The sequence below is a fragment of the Pinus tabuliformis genome, chromosome 7 (assembly GCF_031772625.1).
Source record: "Pinus tabuliformis cultivar Carrire ecotype Pingquan chromosome 7, CPIR1, whole genome shotgun sequence".
NCBI classification, from domain to species: domain Eukaryota; kingdom Viridiplantae; phylum Streptophyta; class Pinopsida; order Pinales; family Pinaceae; genus Pinus; species Pinus tabuliformis.
This window is the reverse complement of record NC_142293.1, coordinates 1,633,891,023-1,633,909,835: the sequence shown is the minus strand read 5'-3', so window position 1 is coordinate 1,633,909,835 and position 18,813 is coordinate 1,633,891,023. Positions and strand designations below refer to the sequence as shown.

At 40.1% G+C, this 18,813-nt stretch overlaps 1 protein-coding gene across 3 annotated transcripts in view; it reads left to right on the top strand.

Annotated features, from left to right (window-relative positions):
* LOC149254515 (protein TONSOKU-like) overlaps positions 1 to 18,813 on the top strand; it is a 138,918-nt gene that overhangs the window by 10,977 nt on the left and 109,128 nt on the right. The window contains exon 1 of one of the 3 annotated variants that reach the window (XM_089460195.1): positions 16,592 to 16,737. The exons of 1 other annotated variant lie outside the window; for it this stretch is intronic. Coding sequence is in view for 1 of the 2 variants with exons in the window: in XM_089460194.1 (XP_089316320.1) it covers positions 17,274 to 17,283 (10 nt within the window). In the remaining variant the exon portion in view is untranslated. Of the gene's footprint in view, positions 1 to 16,591; positions 17,284 to 18,813 lie in introns of those variants that run through there. One more of the 3 variants, XM_089460194.1, reaches the window with a different exon arrangement.

Genomic DNA, 18,813 nt, shown 5'->3' with positions numbered 1-18,813 from the left:
CAGTTACCTTTTGTGAGAGTGAAATTTGTTGTACTTGGTCTTGTAATTTTGATATATCATGTTGCATTTCTTCCTCTTCTTCACGAGTCATGCTAGAGCTTTCAGGTTTCTTACTAGGTGTTTCCATTTTCTTTCTTCGGAGCATTAATTAATGCTAATAATTCTTCACTATTCCCTTTGAATTCCTTCAAACTAATTTTTCAAACCAATCTTATGCAAAATTTAAAAAAAACTACACACCTTTTTTTCACTTTGTAAGAGCTCGATATTGAATCTGTTGTATCTCTGTAACTGCGGATCTCGAATATCTGAAATCGTGTCTTGCAGTAGCCCTTTGAGTCCTATTTCTAACCCCGCAAGTCTGATCAAGATTGGATTCTCCAAGGAAGATTTATGCCAAATCTCCCACAGTGACTTGATTATAGACTAGTTCAGTAGAGCGAACTTGTACGAAGTGCCACGTGTCACTGTTTCGACCTTAGTACCTGAAACTGATATACAGAAAACTACATGCCGTCCTCTTTCTGAAACTTCTTACGAAATTTCAATCTGATTCTCAGAACAAATGTTATGATAATTTTCCCTAGGTCACTTGTTTGGAATGTAATTCGGGAGTCTGCACAAACCCTAACTTCCTTAGATCATATCTCCGAAAATATAGCGATACGCACTCTGAAATTCGGACCCGAAGTTCATAATTATTTTGGCTCAAATGGGTTTTTTTGTTAACTTCTGAAACGTCGCAGAAAAAAAAGTTATAGCGAAGATTCCACGATGACCTGTTTGGAGCAGTGAAACCCTAGAATCCAAAGCTCTGATACCAAATGTTAGGAAACCAACTTACAAAAAGATAGAAAAGATAGATCAACGCTTTAGAATTCAGCCTCTTCGAGGGGGCAACCTCCTTGACATTATACAAATGAACAATTCTTGGATGATACAAATGACTAAACCTCCCTTCTATATATAGGAGTGTAAGGGGTCACAATATAATCAAGCCGACCTAACAGTAATAACATAAGGGCACAACATTAACAATAGTGGGTTTCTATGGGGCACACTAATAACAATATGGAGACAATAGGGGCACGATAATAACAATAAGGGATACAATGACAATAGTAATGGGGGAGTCACTAGTATTATAGGGACCTAATAGCCTGCACCTGTCAAAAAGAGGTCGTCCACATAAAGTACCAGCATGCGAGGTTATCATTTTCAGCCTTAAAGTAAAGGTTCGGATCGACTTCACTTCTAGTGAATCCCAACTTCATCAGATAGCTACCGATCCTCTCATACAAAGCCCGGTGTGCTTGCTTCAATCCATAGAGAGCTTTCTTCAACTTGCATATATGAGATTCCTGATCATGAACTTCACACCCGTCGGGTTGTTCCACATAGACTGCATAGACTTCCTATTTCATTGAAGTCTAGTGGATGGTGGTGTATCGGGCAACAGATGCAAATATCTCATCGTAATCTACACCTTCATTTTGAGAGAAGCCTCGAGCAACAAAGCTAGCCTTGAACTTTTTTGCACTTCCATTAGCTACATGCGTGATTTTGTGGAGCCACTTAGAAGTGACAACCGATTTGTCCTGGTGTATAGGGACCACATCCTAGACACCATTCTTCATAATTGACGCGTATTCTTCATTCATAACATCCTTCCATACTTGTTGCTTCATGACTTCTTTGAATGATGAAGGCTCATTTTGAATGATAGTGCTCATGGCAGTCAAATATCCTTGGTACCTGTTCGGCTTCTTGCTTTCACGGAAAATCACCCTTGGTGCAATATGCCTCTCAGCATCTTCGAGAGTCTCCCTAAGCCATGAGGGTTTCGTCTTGGAGGAGGAAGGCTCATGAGGGAGTGGATTAATAGGATCCATAGGTTCATCAACATTAGGCATCGTTTTGTCCTCTTTTTCACCCTGATTTTCTATGTCAGCTTCTTTGTCTTTCCTTAGGATAGGAAGGTTGTTGATCTTCCTAAGGGCCATATCTTCGTCGAAGGTGACATCATGACTTATCTCAACTTCCTTTTGACCAACCACATAAATTCTATATCCCTTAGAATCTTCACTATAGCCCACAAAGATTCCTTTTTTCCCAGATGCACCCAATTTGCTTCTTTTCTCTTTTGAAACATGAAATATACGAGTCTTCCAAAAATTCTAAAATGAGAGACATCGGGTTTCTTACCAGTGAACATTTCTTCGGTAGTCTTGGAGTCCAATGTGTTGTCACTCACTACTTTACAAGTTATGAATTGCCGAGAATGCATAAGAGCAGTGAAGTTCGAAGCCATCTCCCGAGCCACAAAATCTATTAGAGCTTAATCGGACCATCTCCACTGCGCAGTGCTCGGAAAGAGCTTTCCAATGGTATATGGAAGTCCAAATAGTAAACTTCTAGATCAGAAGTTAGAGCATTTTGAAGATGGGAGTTCTGTTGCCTTGAAATGAAAGAGGAACACATTGGAGGACCCCCCTGGGCACAATATGTCCTGTAGTCCTACAGGTCCCACATCCCACATCCCGCATATTGGCGACTCCGCAGTCTTGCAGTACCGCGATCCCGTAGTCCTGCAGGTCCCACATCTTGCATCCCACATATTGACGACCCTAGAGTCCCGCGATCCCGCAGTTCTGTGATGGGCCATCCTTAAGGAATTGCGGGGGGGTGAAACACGTCGATAGCGCAAATCGCCGATAATATTGGCCTTGTAGTATTAAAGTGCTAGGGGAGGCCGAAATCAGTTTACAAAGGAAATGCCTACGAAAACAGGGCCGGGTAGGACATTTTCTCTCTCCTCCAGGGGGCCATGTGGCAGCATATGATTGGTCCTCAGAGTTGACATGGCAGTACGGGTGGACACGTGTGTCTTAGTTTTGGTGTTTTCAGGTGTCTTATGGGGCCATTTCTAGGTGACACGTGGCAATGATGACATCACCCCGCAGATCGACGATCGGTGTTCGTACAAAGTGTAAGATTCTTTCCCTCGTCGATACTCCTCCCTGGCTGCGATTGTGAGAAGGAAAAGGGTCCCTAGCTGTGATGTTTCATAGGTTATATTTTATAAGGATTTCACGTTCGGAATATTTGCCAACGCAGTAAAAGAAGTATTAAAGGCTTTCTGTGTTATAAAGGAAAGGCCCCCCTTGATAGTAGTGGAAAGCCTTAGCGTCTAAAGGGCCAAGCACTTGGTTCAAGCCCCTGGTCATATGAAGGAAGTTGTAGAAACGGGCTGAAAGCATGAGGGCTTAAAGGGAAGTCGAAACTCACCTGTTTCATCTTATTTCTGTGTTAAAGGCTCGCACCCGTCAAACTACTTGTTACATCATAAAACACATCCCCAGGTGTATTAGAGTGCTGAAAAGGATTGTGCATAGCTTTAAAGGACGTATGGTTCGATAGCTGGAGCATTGAATAAGAGTATAGTGCGGCGATGAACCAGTATGGGAGACTTAGGAAGACTTAATGGCTCGGCATGGAGCCTCACTCCTGTACACAGCAAAGGACCACCGAGACAAGCATTTGCAGCGACCCGCTCTCTATTCCACAGAACTAGTCGTTCACGCAGTAAAGGTAGAATTGATAGAAAATGACCAAGCAACAAGGGGAGCGCATCACGGTTGAGATGTGGCTTGACTAGAGACCTTCACAGGGACAACAGAGGGACACTTGCTCCTTCCTCTTTCCATTTTCTTTCTCTATTCATTAATTTCTGTTTATTTCCAAGAAGGGATCGAATCCCAATTGTAATCGTTTTGGGCAACAACGCCTTGCATGGGCCGAGACAGCTAGTCTAGCAGACAACTGGAGCTCTGGCTCAGATATTTTGTAAACTGTAATTCCAGCTCCCCCTCTTCTTATAAAAAGGGGGAAGCAACACTTTAACAAGGGTTGGTTGGTTCCAGAATTTCTCACCCAATGGGTCTGAACTCTGTGATACCAATTTGGCTCATAAATCTGTAAGAGAATGACTTGTATTTCAGATTGTATTACTTTACATAGGTAGATCTTTCAGACTAAGCAAATAAATGGTGGTGATTCCCCCTTCTAAGTATTACAATATGTTATCCTCTTGTTTAATTCCATTATGTTCATATTCTTCTCTACATTCATGCTATAATAGCTACTAGAAATGATTTCATGCTTCCTTGCAGATTCATGTGTGTTGATTTATTAATGCATATGCCTGAATGAAGGGCTGAAATTATATCTTTACACTGCTCTATATGAATCATAGCACCCATCCTCTCTTCAATCCATTATCTCTTCTTGTAACTCAAACAATTGTAGAATTTCCCATTGCTTGCAGCTCTATGTGTCCACTATAGAATTTTGAATGTTTTGGGCTCTATATAATGAGTTATGATTTTCTCCTAATCCTCTCTCATTTACTCAACAAAGACTATTAAGCTGTAATCCCCTTTGAAGTAATCGGCCTCCACTGTTCTATGTGATACTTCTGGGAATTGTGTGTCTGAGGAAGTATTGTGTGTGTGAGGAAGTACTCATACCTTTGGAAGAATGAACCAAGCCCCCTTATTATCTTTCATTACATGACAATTGGAGTGCTGCAAACCCCTCATATATAACCTTTCATGCACTCCTTTGCATAAGATGTCCTAGGCACTGGTCTACAATCAAACTAGAGGCCGTTTCTAGGGGGATTTCTATCTCTCTTGCAGCACCTATGCTGCTGGTGTGATTTGACGTGGCAACATCTTTCTGGCACCGTTGCCAGGAAACGGATTAGAATATTTTTCCTTGGGTACGACAAAATTTTACATTTCTTTTGTTAGGTGAGCAAGGGAAGTGTGGGTTGAAGATCTCTCACCTTGGCGACTCCACTATCAATTTTATGGTAAACATCCTGGCGACTCCACTGTCCATATCTCTATTTGATCATCCTGGCTTTCAAGCAGCCCCATACTCACCCTGATGCTACAACAACCAAAAACTTTCCCTACTTTTGAAACTGAAATCACTCATATAAGGAGGTTTTCGCGATGGCCCTTCCTGCATTTCTGGTCAACAAATTTTCCCCACTAGATTTTTCTTCTATCGCTGGTTATCCAAATCATGTCCCTTCATTTCATGAATGGTATACCTATTTGCCTAGATTCGGTGGGAGCACAGATAGAAGGCCTGGCCAACACCTCAAAGAATTTCATGAATGCATGGAACAATAAGGTATTTTTCTTGAAGATGTACAAATGAAGTTGTTCGTGTATTCTTTAGAGGGGAGTTCTAGAGTTTGGTTTAATACGATACCTCATGGCAGCATATCTTCCTTGAAGAGTTTTCATATGGCATTCAATCACTATTGCAAAAGACTATATCCCCTGAATGCTCTATTTGAAGATTGTTGCACACATTTTAATGATGAAGACATTCCCGAGGTCGAAGACCTTGCTGAAGATGTTTGTGGAGCTCCACTCCAAGAAAACATCCTCTTGCATCAAGAAGCATCACCCACTGAGCTAGAAAGTGAAGAAAGAAATATCATCGAGCTTCCTACAAACCCTCAGGGGTCTGATTCGGCTGAATGTGATGTTCCCCTTCTTATGATGAATACGACTTTGGTGAAGAGTCAAGTGATGCAGAGCCACAATGCTTCCAGTCAAGGGAAGCTGCGCAAGAAGAGGAAGCCCATCAGGAAGTCAACGAAGAGCCTCCAGTTTGCAATGCTCATCTTTTACCTGGAGAACAAGACCAAGACCCTCCTCCAAAGCATGATTCATATTATTCAGAGGAGGAAGAGATGGTCGCTGGGGTCAAAAAGGGGCCATTTACCAACAAGTGGGGAGAAGGCTCCCAACAACAAAACTTTCAAGAAGAGCCCAGAGTCGAAGGACCAAGCAGTGTCTGTGATTACTTATTGTAGAAAGCTCCTTGTCGGAAAGTCTCAGTAGGCCCTCCCGTCTTTGAATCTTGTAGCTCAGAAACGAAAGATTCTACTGCAGATATCCAAGAAGGTTGGCCCGTTGACAAATGGGTAACAAATGATCAACAACAAATTTTTCTCGAAAAGTCTAAAGTTGTGGAGTTGAGAAGTGTTTGTGGTTGCCCTGGCCAAGAGGATATTGGTCAGTAGACTGCTCATGAAAAGGACGCAACTGCAAATTTTCCTTGTGAATTCCATGACCTTGTTGCTAAGTACATGAGCATATTTTTAAGCCAACAGCGGAGGTTGTTTCAACAACATGTATCAGGTTCCTTGTATGAAGATTTTTCATGGTGCATGCTGACTTTAATTTTTAAATTTCAGCAGCATGAAGGCGTAAGGCCCAATACTCTAATGCTGGCCTGGCTCCACTGGAGGGTTGAAATCACTTAGGTGAATTGAGCCCTGTGTATAAGTAGGATTGTATATAAACTAGCTCACTAGCTGAGCATTCACTTTCCGGTTGTTAGAATTTATTTTTCTGCATTTTAGATTGATGTGGAAAGTCCCATGGAGATTTTTGGGTTACAAAGATTCATATATATTTGATTCCATGCCCTATGGTGAAGGATATTGGTCTGCAGGTTCTCAGCACCTTGCCAGCAAGGCACTGTCCCAGGTAGGAGCCAATGTTGTCACTCACTGCTTTACAAGTTATCAATTGCCCATAATGCATAAGAGCAGTGAAGTTCGAAGCCATTTTCCAAGCCACAGTAGTTATCAGAGCTTAATCAGACGCTCTTCCCTGTGCACTGCTCAAAAAGAGCTTTCCAATGGTATATGGAAGTCCAAGAGTGGACTTCTAGATCAGAAGTTAGAGCACTTTGAAGATGGGGGTTCTGTTGCCTTGAAATGAAAGAGGAGCACATTGGAGGATCCCCCCGGGCACAATATGTCCCGCAGTCCTATAGGTCCCACATCCCACATCCCGCATATAGGCGACCCCGTAGTCTCGCAGTCCTGTGATGGGCCATCATTAAGAAATTGCGGGGGTTGAAACACGACAATAGTGCAAATCGCCGAGGGAGCCCGAAATCAGTTTACAAAGGAAATGCATGCGGAAACAGGGTCGGCAGGCCATTTTCTCTCTCCTCCAGGGGGCCACTCGGCGACATATGATTGGTCCTCAAAGCTGACATGGCAGCTGACGTCATTGCTCATGTGGTATTACAAACGTTGACGTGGCAGTACGGGTGGACATGTGTCACTCAATTTCGGTGTTTTCAGGGGTCTTATGCAGCGTTTTCTGGGTGACACGTGTCACCACTCATCGGGTGAAATGTGGCAGTGATTTCGTCACCCCGCAGATTGACGATCGACGATCGCACAATGTGTAAGATTCTTTCCCCCGCTGATACTCCTCAGCTGCGATTGCGATAAGGAAAAGGGTCCCCGGATGTGATGTTTCATAGGTTATATTTTATAAGGATTTCGTGTTCGAAATATCGGCCAATGCGGTAAAAGAAGTATCAAAGGCTTTCTATGTTATAAAGGAAAGCCCCCCTGGACAATAGTGGAAAGCCTTAGTGCCTAAATGGCTAAGCACTTGGCTCAAGCCAAGGGGATGAAAGCATGAGGGCTTAAAAGGAAGTCAGAATTCACCTCTTTCGTCTTATTTCTATGTTAAAGGCCTGCACCCGACAGACTGTTGTTACATCATAAAATGCATCCCCAGGTGTATCAGAGTGTCGAAAAGGTTTGCGCAAAGCTTTAAAGGACGTATGGGTCGGCAGCTGGAGCATTGAATAAGAGTATAGTGCGGTGGTGAACCAGTATGGGAGATTCAGGAAGACTTAATGGCTCGGCATGGAGCCTCACCCCTCTACACAACAAAGGATCATCGAGACAGGCATTTGCAGCGACCCACTCCCTATTCCACAGAACCAGTCGTTCACGCAGTAAAGGCAGAATTGACAGAAAACGACTGAGCAACAGGGGGAGCGCATCATGAATGAGATGTGGCTTGACCAGAGACCTTCACAGGGACAACAAAGGGACACTTGCTCCTTCCTCTTCCAATTTTCTTTCTCTGTTCATTAATTTCTGTTTATTTCCAAGAAGGGATTGAATCCCAATTGTAATCGTTTTGGGCAATAGTGCCTTTCCTAGGCCGAGACAACTAGTCTAGCATACAGCTGGAGATTTGGTTCAAATATTTTGTAAACTGTAATTCCAGCTCCCCATCTTATAAAAAGGGGGAAGCAACACTTTAACAGGGGTTGGCTGGTTCCAAAATTTCTCACCTGATGGGTCTGAACTCTTTGATACCAATTTGGCTCATAAATCTGTAAGAGAATGACTTGTATTTAAGACTGTATTAATTTACACAGGCATATCTTTCAGTCTAAGCAAAGAAATGGTGGTGATTCCCCCTTCTAAGTATTACAGTGTGTTATCCTCCTGTTTAATTCCATAATTTTCATATTCTTCTCCACATTCATGCTATAATAGCTGCTAGAAATGATTTCATGCTTCCTTGCAGATCCATGTGTGTTGATTTATTAATGCATATGCCTAAATGAAGGGTTGAAATTATATCTTTAAATTGCTCTATATGAAACATAACAACCATCCTCTTTTCAGTCCATTATCTCTGCTTGTAATTCAAACAAATGTAGAATTTCCCATTGCTTGCAGCTCTATGTGTTCACTATAGAATTCTGGATGTTTTGTGCTCTATATGATGAGTTATGCTTTCTCCTAATCCTCTCTCATTTACTCAACAAAGCCTATTAAGCTGTAATCCCCTTTGAAGTAATTGACCTCCGTTGTTCTATGTGATATTTCGGTGAACTGTGTGTGAGGAAGTACTTGAAATACATAACTCATACCTTTGGAGAAATGAACCAAGCCCCCTTATTATCTTTCATTATGTGACAATTGGAGTGCTACAAACCCCTCACATATAACCTTTCATGCACTCCTCTACTTAAGATTTCCTAGGCACTAGTCTACAATCAACCCAGAGGCTGTCTCTAGGGGGCTTTCTATCTCTCCTGTAGCACTTGTGCTGCTGGTGCGATTTGAAGTGACAACACAATGTTTGATGAGGGCATTGGTTTTGAACATACACGGCGGTATTTGCAACTTCACCCCTTAGAAACTTCGGAAGGTCTTGATCATGAAGCATGGCACTAACAACTTCTACAATAGAGCGATTCATCCTTTCAGCCACACCATTCTGCTCAGGAGTGTATGGCATTGTAGTCTCCCTCTTAATGCCAAATTCTCCGCAATAATATTGGAATTCATTGGATTCATACTCGGTCCCATTATCAGTCCGCAATATGTTGATTTTCTTCCCAGATTGGTTTTCGATCAAGGCTTTGAGATGCTAGAACTAGGTGAACACTTCATCTTTCTTGTTCAAGAAGTAGATCCAGTTCTTGCGAGAATAATCATCCACAAAGGTGAGATAATATAAGTATCCTCCCAAGGAGTTTACGGGCATCATACCAGTTATGTCGGAGTGGATCAATTGCAATATGTCTGTGGTATTGCTATTACTTGAGGGGAATGGTACCCTTGTAAGTTTTCCTTTGACACATCCCGGACATAAACCTTCATGCTCTAATTTGAACTCGGGCATACCTGTCACCATCTATCTCACATTGGGTAGGGCCTTATAATAAAGATGGGCGAACCTCCGGTGCCATAGTTTTGATTGTAGAGATGTGTCGCAAGACATGGCTCCTAATGGAATTCCTCCAATTTGATACAAATTGTCAACCTTGAACCTAAGAGTAAAAACATCCTTGAAATTTCTTTTCCAAACACATACCTTTCCATCGATAAAAGGCACCTTGAATCCTTTATCTTCCATTGCTGAAATGGACACCAAGTTCTTCTTGAGATCGGGTACATATAATACTTCTTGCCAATGAATAGTGTTACCTTGATTCAATTGAAGGGTAACATTCCCTACTCTCTTTATGGGATAGGTGGCATTGTCTTCAAGGATGATCTCCAAGTTTGTCGCCTTTTCTATCAGATTAGAGAGGGTTTCCTTGTATCCGGTGAAGTGCCTTGAGGGACCACTATCAATTAGCCAATTTCCCGAAGTGTTCGGAGGAGAGACAGTGGAGTGGGCTGATATAAGATAGTACTCTTTTTGCTTATTGTTAACAACATTGGATTCATCATACCTGGAGTTCCTTGATTTCTTGGAGGGTTGACCATTTCCTTGATGTCCTGCATTCCTTTTTCCTTTGCCATTGGACTTTCCATTCCTTTGATAATTGTTGTTGTTATTGTTGAAGTTGCCCTTGGAGTTGTTATAATAGTCATCATCTCGGGGTGTATCACTTTTATTAGGACACTCCCTTGCATAGTGGCCAAACTTATTGCAAACAAAGCACCTGCCCTTCCTTCCTCCCTTAGATCTAGGCTTTCCATGGAAATGACCTTTAGACCCTCCATTATTCCTCCTTTTGGCATGAGTGGAGAATTAAGTGGGGTTGCTTCTATTAGAAGGTATTTCTTGCTCCACCATTCTTGTTACTTTTTGAATGCATTTCGACATCAATTCTTCAAACCCAGGAATTCGATCATTGTTGAGTATAGTGGTTCTAAATACATACCACTCATGTGGGAGTCCTCCAAGGGCGATGAGAGTAAGTTCCCTGTTAGGAATGACTTCTCTAATCGAGAGTAGGTCATTCTTGATCTCAGTAATCCTCAAGAAATAGGATTGAATGTCCTCGTCCTTGCCCTTCTTAATATCCTTCAACTTATTCTTGAGAAAGAGAATTTGATTAGCATTACTAACCTTGAACATGCCAACCAACCTGTTGTATATCTCCTTGGATGTCTTCAATTCAGAAATATAGGCCATCAGATGCTTGTCAATGGAATCCTTGATAATCTTCTTCGCTTTGACTTCAAACTTATTATACTTGGTCTTCACAGCAGCTGGTGCATTTGAAGGAGGCTAAGGGATTTTACCCTGCACAAAATCCATCACCTCCTTCTCTTTCGAGGTCAAATCAAGAGACATCTTCCATCCATGATAATCAAATTTATCATGGAGCTTGTCTTTAGGCGGGAAGTAGGATGAGGAACCCATTGATTCTTTTGTCCTTGTCCAGCTGCCTTTGGTGATTTCTCTTTTACTCTTTCTTGGGCTTTTTCTTAACCTCAGCTCTAATACCCTGTTAATTTTAGGCATCAATGGTATGTTCTATGCTTTAGAGCAATTTTACTTCAATTTCTTTATGAGCCCAGTATCAATTTAAGTGTAGAAATCACATAAACATGTAAGTAAAATGCTGATAGAACATAAACATAATAATAAGAGACAAGCCAAGACAAGAGGACACAAGATATGGCACCAGCCAGGGACAAACCCCAACGTGGGGAAACCCTTGATCAAATCTTCTTTTAGTCTTCAATAGTTCATCAAAGAGAGATAGTACAATTTACAAATGTTGATAATTTATAACAACAACGAAAGAGCCCTAATTAGAAAATTCAACGCTGGTCAACAGGGAAGATTTGACCCTCAAAGATTTGGCCAACTTCAGTCAACTTCGGCCTCTGAACAACAAGATGAAACAACCCTCAAAATAGTCGAATTCTGCCTAGTCAAAGTCTGGTCAAATAGTCAACTTGCGGTCAGCCCTAACCATAGTCAACGTTGGTCAAAACTCCTCGATTTTCATGCCTAGAATTGTGGCTTGTTTGACAGAGATTCCTCACCCAAACCGAAGTCAAAACAGGTCAATGCATCAAGTCAATGTAGTCAAACAACCTCCCAGCAACTCGGTCAATGCTGGTCAACGCAACAAACAAAAACCCTAGTTCACACGTGTGGAGAGAGAGAAGACTGCCTCACAAGAGGGGAGAGATATATGTGTGATGAGATGATGGTGAAAATGACTTGAGGTCTCCCTTTTATATGCAACGTTGAGGATGAATTGGGGGCTTGTGTGCCTGTTTTGCTTGCTGGCCGACCTTGACAATTTGTCCATAATATAAATAAATTCATATCTTCATTTGTACATGTTAGAATCGGATGATCTTTAGATCAGTCCTACAACTCTCCGAGAGAGGAATCTAATAAAAATATTAGCTGTCATAAATAAGATGACCCATGTGGAGTTTGGCTCTATTTGCCAATTTTAACAAAATTATATATAAATATATATTAAATTTAAATATATAATTTTTATTACTTATAATTTTTATAATTATTAGATGAATAATATCATAATTAATGTATCATTTATAAATATTAATTAAATTTATAAAAAATATTTAATGTTAAATATATAATTGCTATATAATATATATTTTTTAAATTATTGATTTAATAATATTAAAATCAATATGGAAAAGTCGAAGTCGGGAGTAAATCGGCAAGGGTCCAGAAATTGAAAAAGTCGTTAAAGTTGGGAGGTTTTTGAAAAAGTTGGCAAAATTAAAAAAATACAAAATATTCATTTTTTTAATTTTTTTTTTTAGCATCTAAAGTGTCCAGAACATCAAATAAATGCATTTCCACATAAACATGAAAAGAAATCTAATATATAATATGTGTTGAAGTCTAGTGCTACATCACATATCAAAATAGTGAATCAAATCCTGAATCCTGAGTTCAGTCTCAGTCTCAGTCTCAACTCTTACAAGTCAAAATATCAATGAATAATATAATAAATGTATATCATGAGTCGTCTACATATCATAAAGTAATTAGTCACGGAGATCCTCTGTGCCTTTTATGGGAATAGGGAATGGCTTTACCTTTTCCTCTAGAGATGAAGAAGGCCTTGCCCCTGGGGCTACAAATGGACTTTGTCGTCCTCTGGAAGCCAATAAAAGAGGTGGTCTCTGTCCTTTGTTGCTGCCCATCCTAGATGGTGTCACCTCCTCCTCCTCATCCTCCTCCTACTTTGCCTCTTGACCTTGCTCCCTCTCCTCCTCTACGTATAGCTCTCCCTCCCCTGCAACTGCTGGATCCACTTCTAACCAATCAGGGATCGAGTCTATGGCCGACCTCTCAGTCTCGACGTTCCATGCAACAATGGTATCAATATTATCTAATGGGATGGCTTCCATGTCAGGTGTTTTCTGAAGTTGTCTCAATCACAATCGAAGATTGTAGTAGACTTAGACCATGACATTGAGGCATTGGGTCCCCAATCTATATTAGGGTCATAAATTGTCAATTAGTACTTAAAAAATTTAAATATTAAAAATAATAAAGTGAATTCAAAAGTTTAATTTGAATTTTTTTCTACCTATTGCACTTTTTGCTATGTATTTTGTCAAATACACTCCAGTTGCGCTCACACCCATAGGTACTACATGTTTGGCTGAGCACTCGAATGGAAAGCTTTTGGAGATGGGGTACTCTGCCACCATAGCTTGTCCACCAAGCATATACAAGTTAAAAGAAAAATGAGAAACATACAAAAAAAAAGGTTAAAGCATTGAAATTCTAAACTTGAAGCAAATTGTGAAGAGAATGAATTATGAAATTTGAAAGTTGAAACAAATTGAATCTTACCTGGCATTTTGGTCATCCTATTCTTAATAACCATGGTAAAACCAAATGTGCCACCTGCCATCCTATATATCTCCATTTCTTTAGAAATATCTTCACATTTTTGCTTAGATGCCACCATCCTCTCAACACAAGTGAGGAATCCATCCATCACCTCTGCATCAAATTTGAAACCACAGTAAAAAAATTCGGGGTTGAGGTAGATACCTACAACATGAATGGGGCGATGGAGGGTATTGTTCCATCACTCATCATTCACTCTCCATATGACCTATTGTTTCTCTAACCCCTCATCTCTGTTATCTTCATAATAAGCACGAATGGCTTCTTTGGCCCTATCCATGGCTTCATACAAGTAGCCCATTGCGGGTTTGTCTCCATCAACCAACCGAAGAACCCTTACCAAAGGTTTTGAAATGACACGCATCTCCTCTACTCCTGCCCAAAAGCTCTGATCATATGAAACTACTTTGCATATGCCTTCTCCCTCTGGTTTGCGGCTAATAGATAAAGCACGCCAATCTTGTGAAAGAAACATGCTCTTCGCATCCCACATAGAATTCAACGGACACTGAAGAGATATGAAAGTAGTGGAAAATTGTGTAATGGTAGGACGCACCAACTCTTTGTTGTTGGTGAATCTTCTCATCAAGCTAAGCACAGATGCATGATTATATATATAAATTTTGTTTTTCTCCTAGATGATTCAATAGTATCCTCACAAGAGGAATCTTATCTATATCCTCCAACATCAAGTCAATACAATGAGCAACATAAGGTGTCCAAAACAAGTTAGGATACCTCTCCATAAGCAACCTGCCAGCAACAACATAATTTGTAGCGTTCTCTGTTATGACCTGGGCAACATTTTGTGGACCTACTTCCTGAATGAAGTTGTCTGACAATTCGCATAATAAACGTGCATCTTTAATGTATGCAGATGCATCAACAAATTTCATAAACATTGTCCCCTTGGGACAACCAATCGAGAAGTTAAGAAGGGTCCTACCCTTCTAGTCAGTCCAACCATCTGACATGACTGTGCATTCAGTGTGTTCCCATGATGCCATAAACTCCTCCAATCTAGTAGTGCAATTAGCCTTTTCATCTTGAAGAAGAGGTCCTCTCAACTCTGCAAAGGTAGGGGCTTTGTACCCCGGGCCAATGAAAACAACAACATTGAACATAGGTTGGTAGAATGGGTTTGTCTTGGAAATGTTGAAAGGAACATCGCTCCACATAAGGCACTTACTGACCAACCTGTCAGCTTCTGCCTTTTCCTTCTTTTTTTTTTAAGTGTCTATTTGATGCCAAGTTGTGCACTAGGTGTGGTTCTAGGAACAAAAAAAATGAGAAAGCTGAGGGGTTGGGACATGTGGGTGTGGAAGGTGATGTTGAAGAACCACTCTCACTTCCCCCCCACTCTTGAGGCCCCTACAAGTTGGCTTTTTATTGTTGCCCTGGTATCTTTGGCCTCCTCTTTATCCATCAACGATTTAATGGCCTGCCAGATGATTTCTGGAGTTGGATTTGGGCAAATTTCTATATTTTGCCTCAGAATTTGTCCCAAATAGAATTTTAATCTATTGATACCCCTGACATATGCTTGCCACACAACTTGCATGTCAAATACATTCTATTGACCCCCTAGATTCGGGTATAGTATCAGGTTCACCATATTTCCACATAGGGTCAAAATTCCTTGGCATTTTGTTTGAAACTTTGAACTTGAATTTGAACTTGGGAAGAAAAAAATTGAAAAAAATTAAAAATTGCCCATCACATATAAGCAAACACAAATGTAATTGTTGATTTTAAATTTTAAATGCCCCTTCTCACTCACTTGAACACACTCAGATTCACTAAAGAAGGATTTGAATTTTTGTCATTTGATTCCAAACAATGTTTTGATTCAAATTTCTAAGCAAAAATAAGCGAAAAACATTTGTGTAACAAAGACTAAGAGAGAAATTAAAATACATACTTGGCAACAACAACTCTGCATATCAAATCTCTCACGTTGAGCAGTGGACAAATCTCCAAATCCACACCACAAAATTAGCAAATCTCCTCCTCTTGGGAAATGGAAAACACCTCCTCTCTCCATAGTGACGAATGGCAGAAAGAAGAGTGAAAAATGCCCTCACTTCTTCGCAACCTGTGTAGGTTCCACGACTTTTTCAATTGAATCCCGACTTTTTCAACTGGGAAAAAATCACCAAAAAGTCGGCCGATTAAATCGACTAATCCAAAAAATCAAACTTTGCCGATTTAAGCATGACTTTATTGCAACTTTTTCCACACCGATTAAAATTAGGAGTTGTCTTTAGTGAGACTTTTTGGAAGCTTTTCCGGTGGGTTTTTCCGGTCAAATTTCTCTAAAATCCGGCAGCAATTTATTGAAATCGCAAGTTTGATAGCTATTTTTTGCACAATCAAAGCGTCCTAGGGGTTTTTCAGGGTGCTGAATCCAAATATGCAGTTAAAAAACCATTTTAAATAATACAAATCAAGAGTTAACTTCAATTTTTTCCGCCGGATTCCGTCACCGGAACCTCAAAAAAATCGCACTAAAGACAACTCCTTGAAATTAATGCATCATTATAAATATTTAAACGTTAGTTAATAGTTTTTATATTTATATTAAATGGTTAGAAACTTACTTTATAAAACTTACTTTTTTAGTTCAAAATAAATTTAAAAATTAATTAAAATATCTAATGTTAGTGGCTTACCTTATATGCATTAAAGTTTATAATGAAAAAAAAGCAATTAGCGGAAGAAAAAGTAATTAGCGGCCAACTCGTTTATTATTCTCTCCTATGATTTTTTCATTTTTGTGGAGGCAGATTTTTCGAGTTTCGTTGATGTTGGTTGAATCGTCCATTTACCTTATATGCATTTAATTTTATAATAAAGTAATTCACGACCAACTAGTTTATTTTTCGGTCTGATTTTTTTCATTTAATTTTATAATAAAGTAATTCACGACCAACTAGTTTATTTTTCGGTCTGATTTTTTTCATTTTCATTGATGCTGAATTTTCCAGTTTCGCTGACGCCAGTTGAATAATCCATTTCTTAACACACATTATCGGGTTATTTATTAACTTGTCCGCATACTTTTTCGTTCTAAAGTTTGCGTTGACATCTTCTTCAGAATTTTGAATTGACACTTGACAACTTTACCCACCGACTGATTTTGGGGGCAGATCTCCGAATCCGTCTCTGATCTGGGGATCTGCGGATCCAGCCACTGGGCCTGACAGATCCGGTAACATAGAGATTTACTTGACCATTTATGAAATTGAAAACCCTCAAGGAAGTCTATAATTAAAGGAGGATTGAATTCATTGGGATCATCAGTGTGGATCAATTTGTCTCTATTTTCTTGAGCCTGAGGCTCTGAGGTTTTTAAGATCCTTTTATCCCTGTCAATTTCAGTGGTGAAAGATTCTACCCTAGTTGACAAAACCTAGTTTCTCTTTATTTTTACTTGTTCTGGCGCAGGGATATAATCTGGAGGAGCAACAAAGTTTGTTCTTGTTTCTTTTCTCTTGTTCTGGCCACATGAAACTATCTTATCAAGGAATTGAAATCTACAGGAGCTCTGTGACAGTTTGAATTACAAGTCCTGCAAAATCTGGGTTGAATGGCACCTTCTCAAGGGCATCTTGTAGCTGAGATTACATTTCTGTTGAGATTGAACAAAGGTTTGACCCCTTTTTGAAGGATCAAATCTTACTGTGGGTCTTGGAGGGCTTTACTGGAGACTGAGGTTTTGTTCTGGTGTAGCTTAAAGCCCATACAATGAACAAAAGTTGAGCAGAAGTCCCTAATCCTCTCTGTGTAATTAAGCAAGCTAAGATATTTCCTTTTTAGTATCACACCATACTTTATGATTATATTATCGGTGGTATGACATTACATTGTCAGTGATATTTGTTGATGTTATGATTTATCCCGTGGACAGGGGGACAAATTTTGACTGAAATTGGTTAAGTTTAAACTTTTTTTGGACAAAAAATCCAATAAATATTGTTGACACCTGAATTGTAATTATTCCTGCTAAATGGTTAATTGTGGATTCAAGGATATAATCCATATTGGGATTGCTTATTAGAAAGAAATTGTAAATTAGACCTGGCAGTGCAAGAAACCCTAGGGTAAAATTTACTCTAGCACACTATAGTGGTATCAGAGCAAAGATCCTGCTACCCTTGCTGTTACTTAAATATGGAACCACCAGAAGCTAATTTTTGGCTCAAGTATGCGAAATCTTGGAGAAAGTTGGAAGAGCAACAAGCAAAAGCTTTGAAAAATATGGAAGAGTAGCGAGCAAAACATATCAACAGGCTACAAGAATGGAACATAAGACTAGAAGAATATAACAAAATACCCCAACATTAAGAAAGAAAAGTTGGGACAACTTTTGGAATAGTTGCAAAAGAAACAAATCAAATGATGCTAATCATAAGCCTGAGCATGAAGGATAGAGTGTAAGAAAATTTGAATCAAAGGCAGAGGCATGGACATGGCAGTATCCCCTGAAAGAAAAGGTATGATGTCAACTAGATCCAATATTGGAAGAAATAAATGAAGACCATGTAGGGAAATGTGCAACAGAGGCCACTTAGCAGGATGCTCCCTTGTCGGCAATACAAGAACCATCAACATCCTCATTGGATGAGAACTGCAATGAAAACATTGGAATTACGCTGCTAGGAAGGATATTGTGATGGCTAACTTGCAAGGATGTCTAGAACCATTGGAGGGTGGTTCTGATAGAATTTTGCAGGAACCAACCAGGTAATCCGTAGAAGCAAGCCTAGAACATATCTCCTTTTGTCAAGATGGATTCCACAACAACATACAGGTCAAGTGCAAGAAGGGACTTTCCATTAGGTCGTTCCATATAAAGTTCAAGAAACACGTCATGGAGCAGATGAAAAAAGGCAAGCTGCACATAACTCCCATGGCACACACCAATAGGAGGAGGGGAATGCTCCACATAAATCCTCACAAGGACAAGATAGGAGCTTGCAACAACTTCTCCATCAAGGGCCAGTTGAAGGTCTGGACAGGAACTTACTTCATCCTTATCGTGTAGGGTCAAATCAAGGATAAAACATGAACTTATTTCAACCTTCTTGTCAAGGCCCAGATCAAGGACATGATAAGAGCATACTTCACCCTCCTCATTAAGGACTAGTTCAAGAACAAGACAAAAACTTATTACAGCCTCATTGTCAGGGGCTAAACCAATTGCAGAGTAGGAATTCACAACACCACCTTTATCAAGGGCCTGTTCCAGGTCAGGAAAGGAACATGCAATAGTCGCTTCACCCAA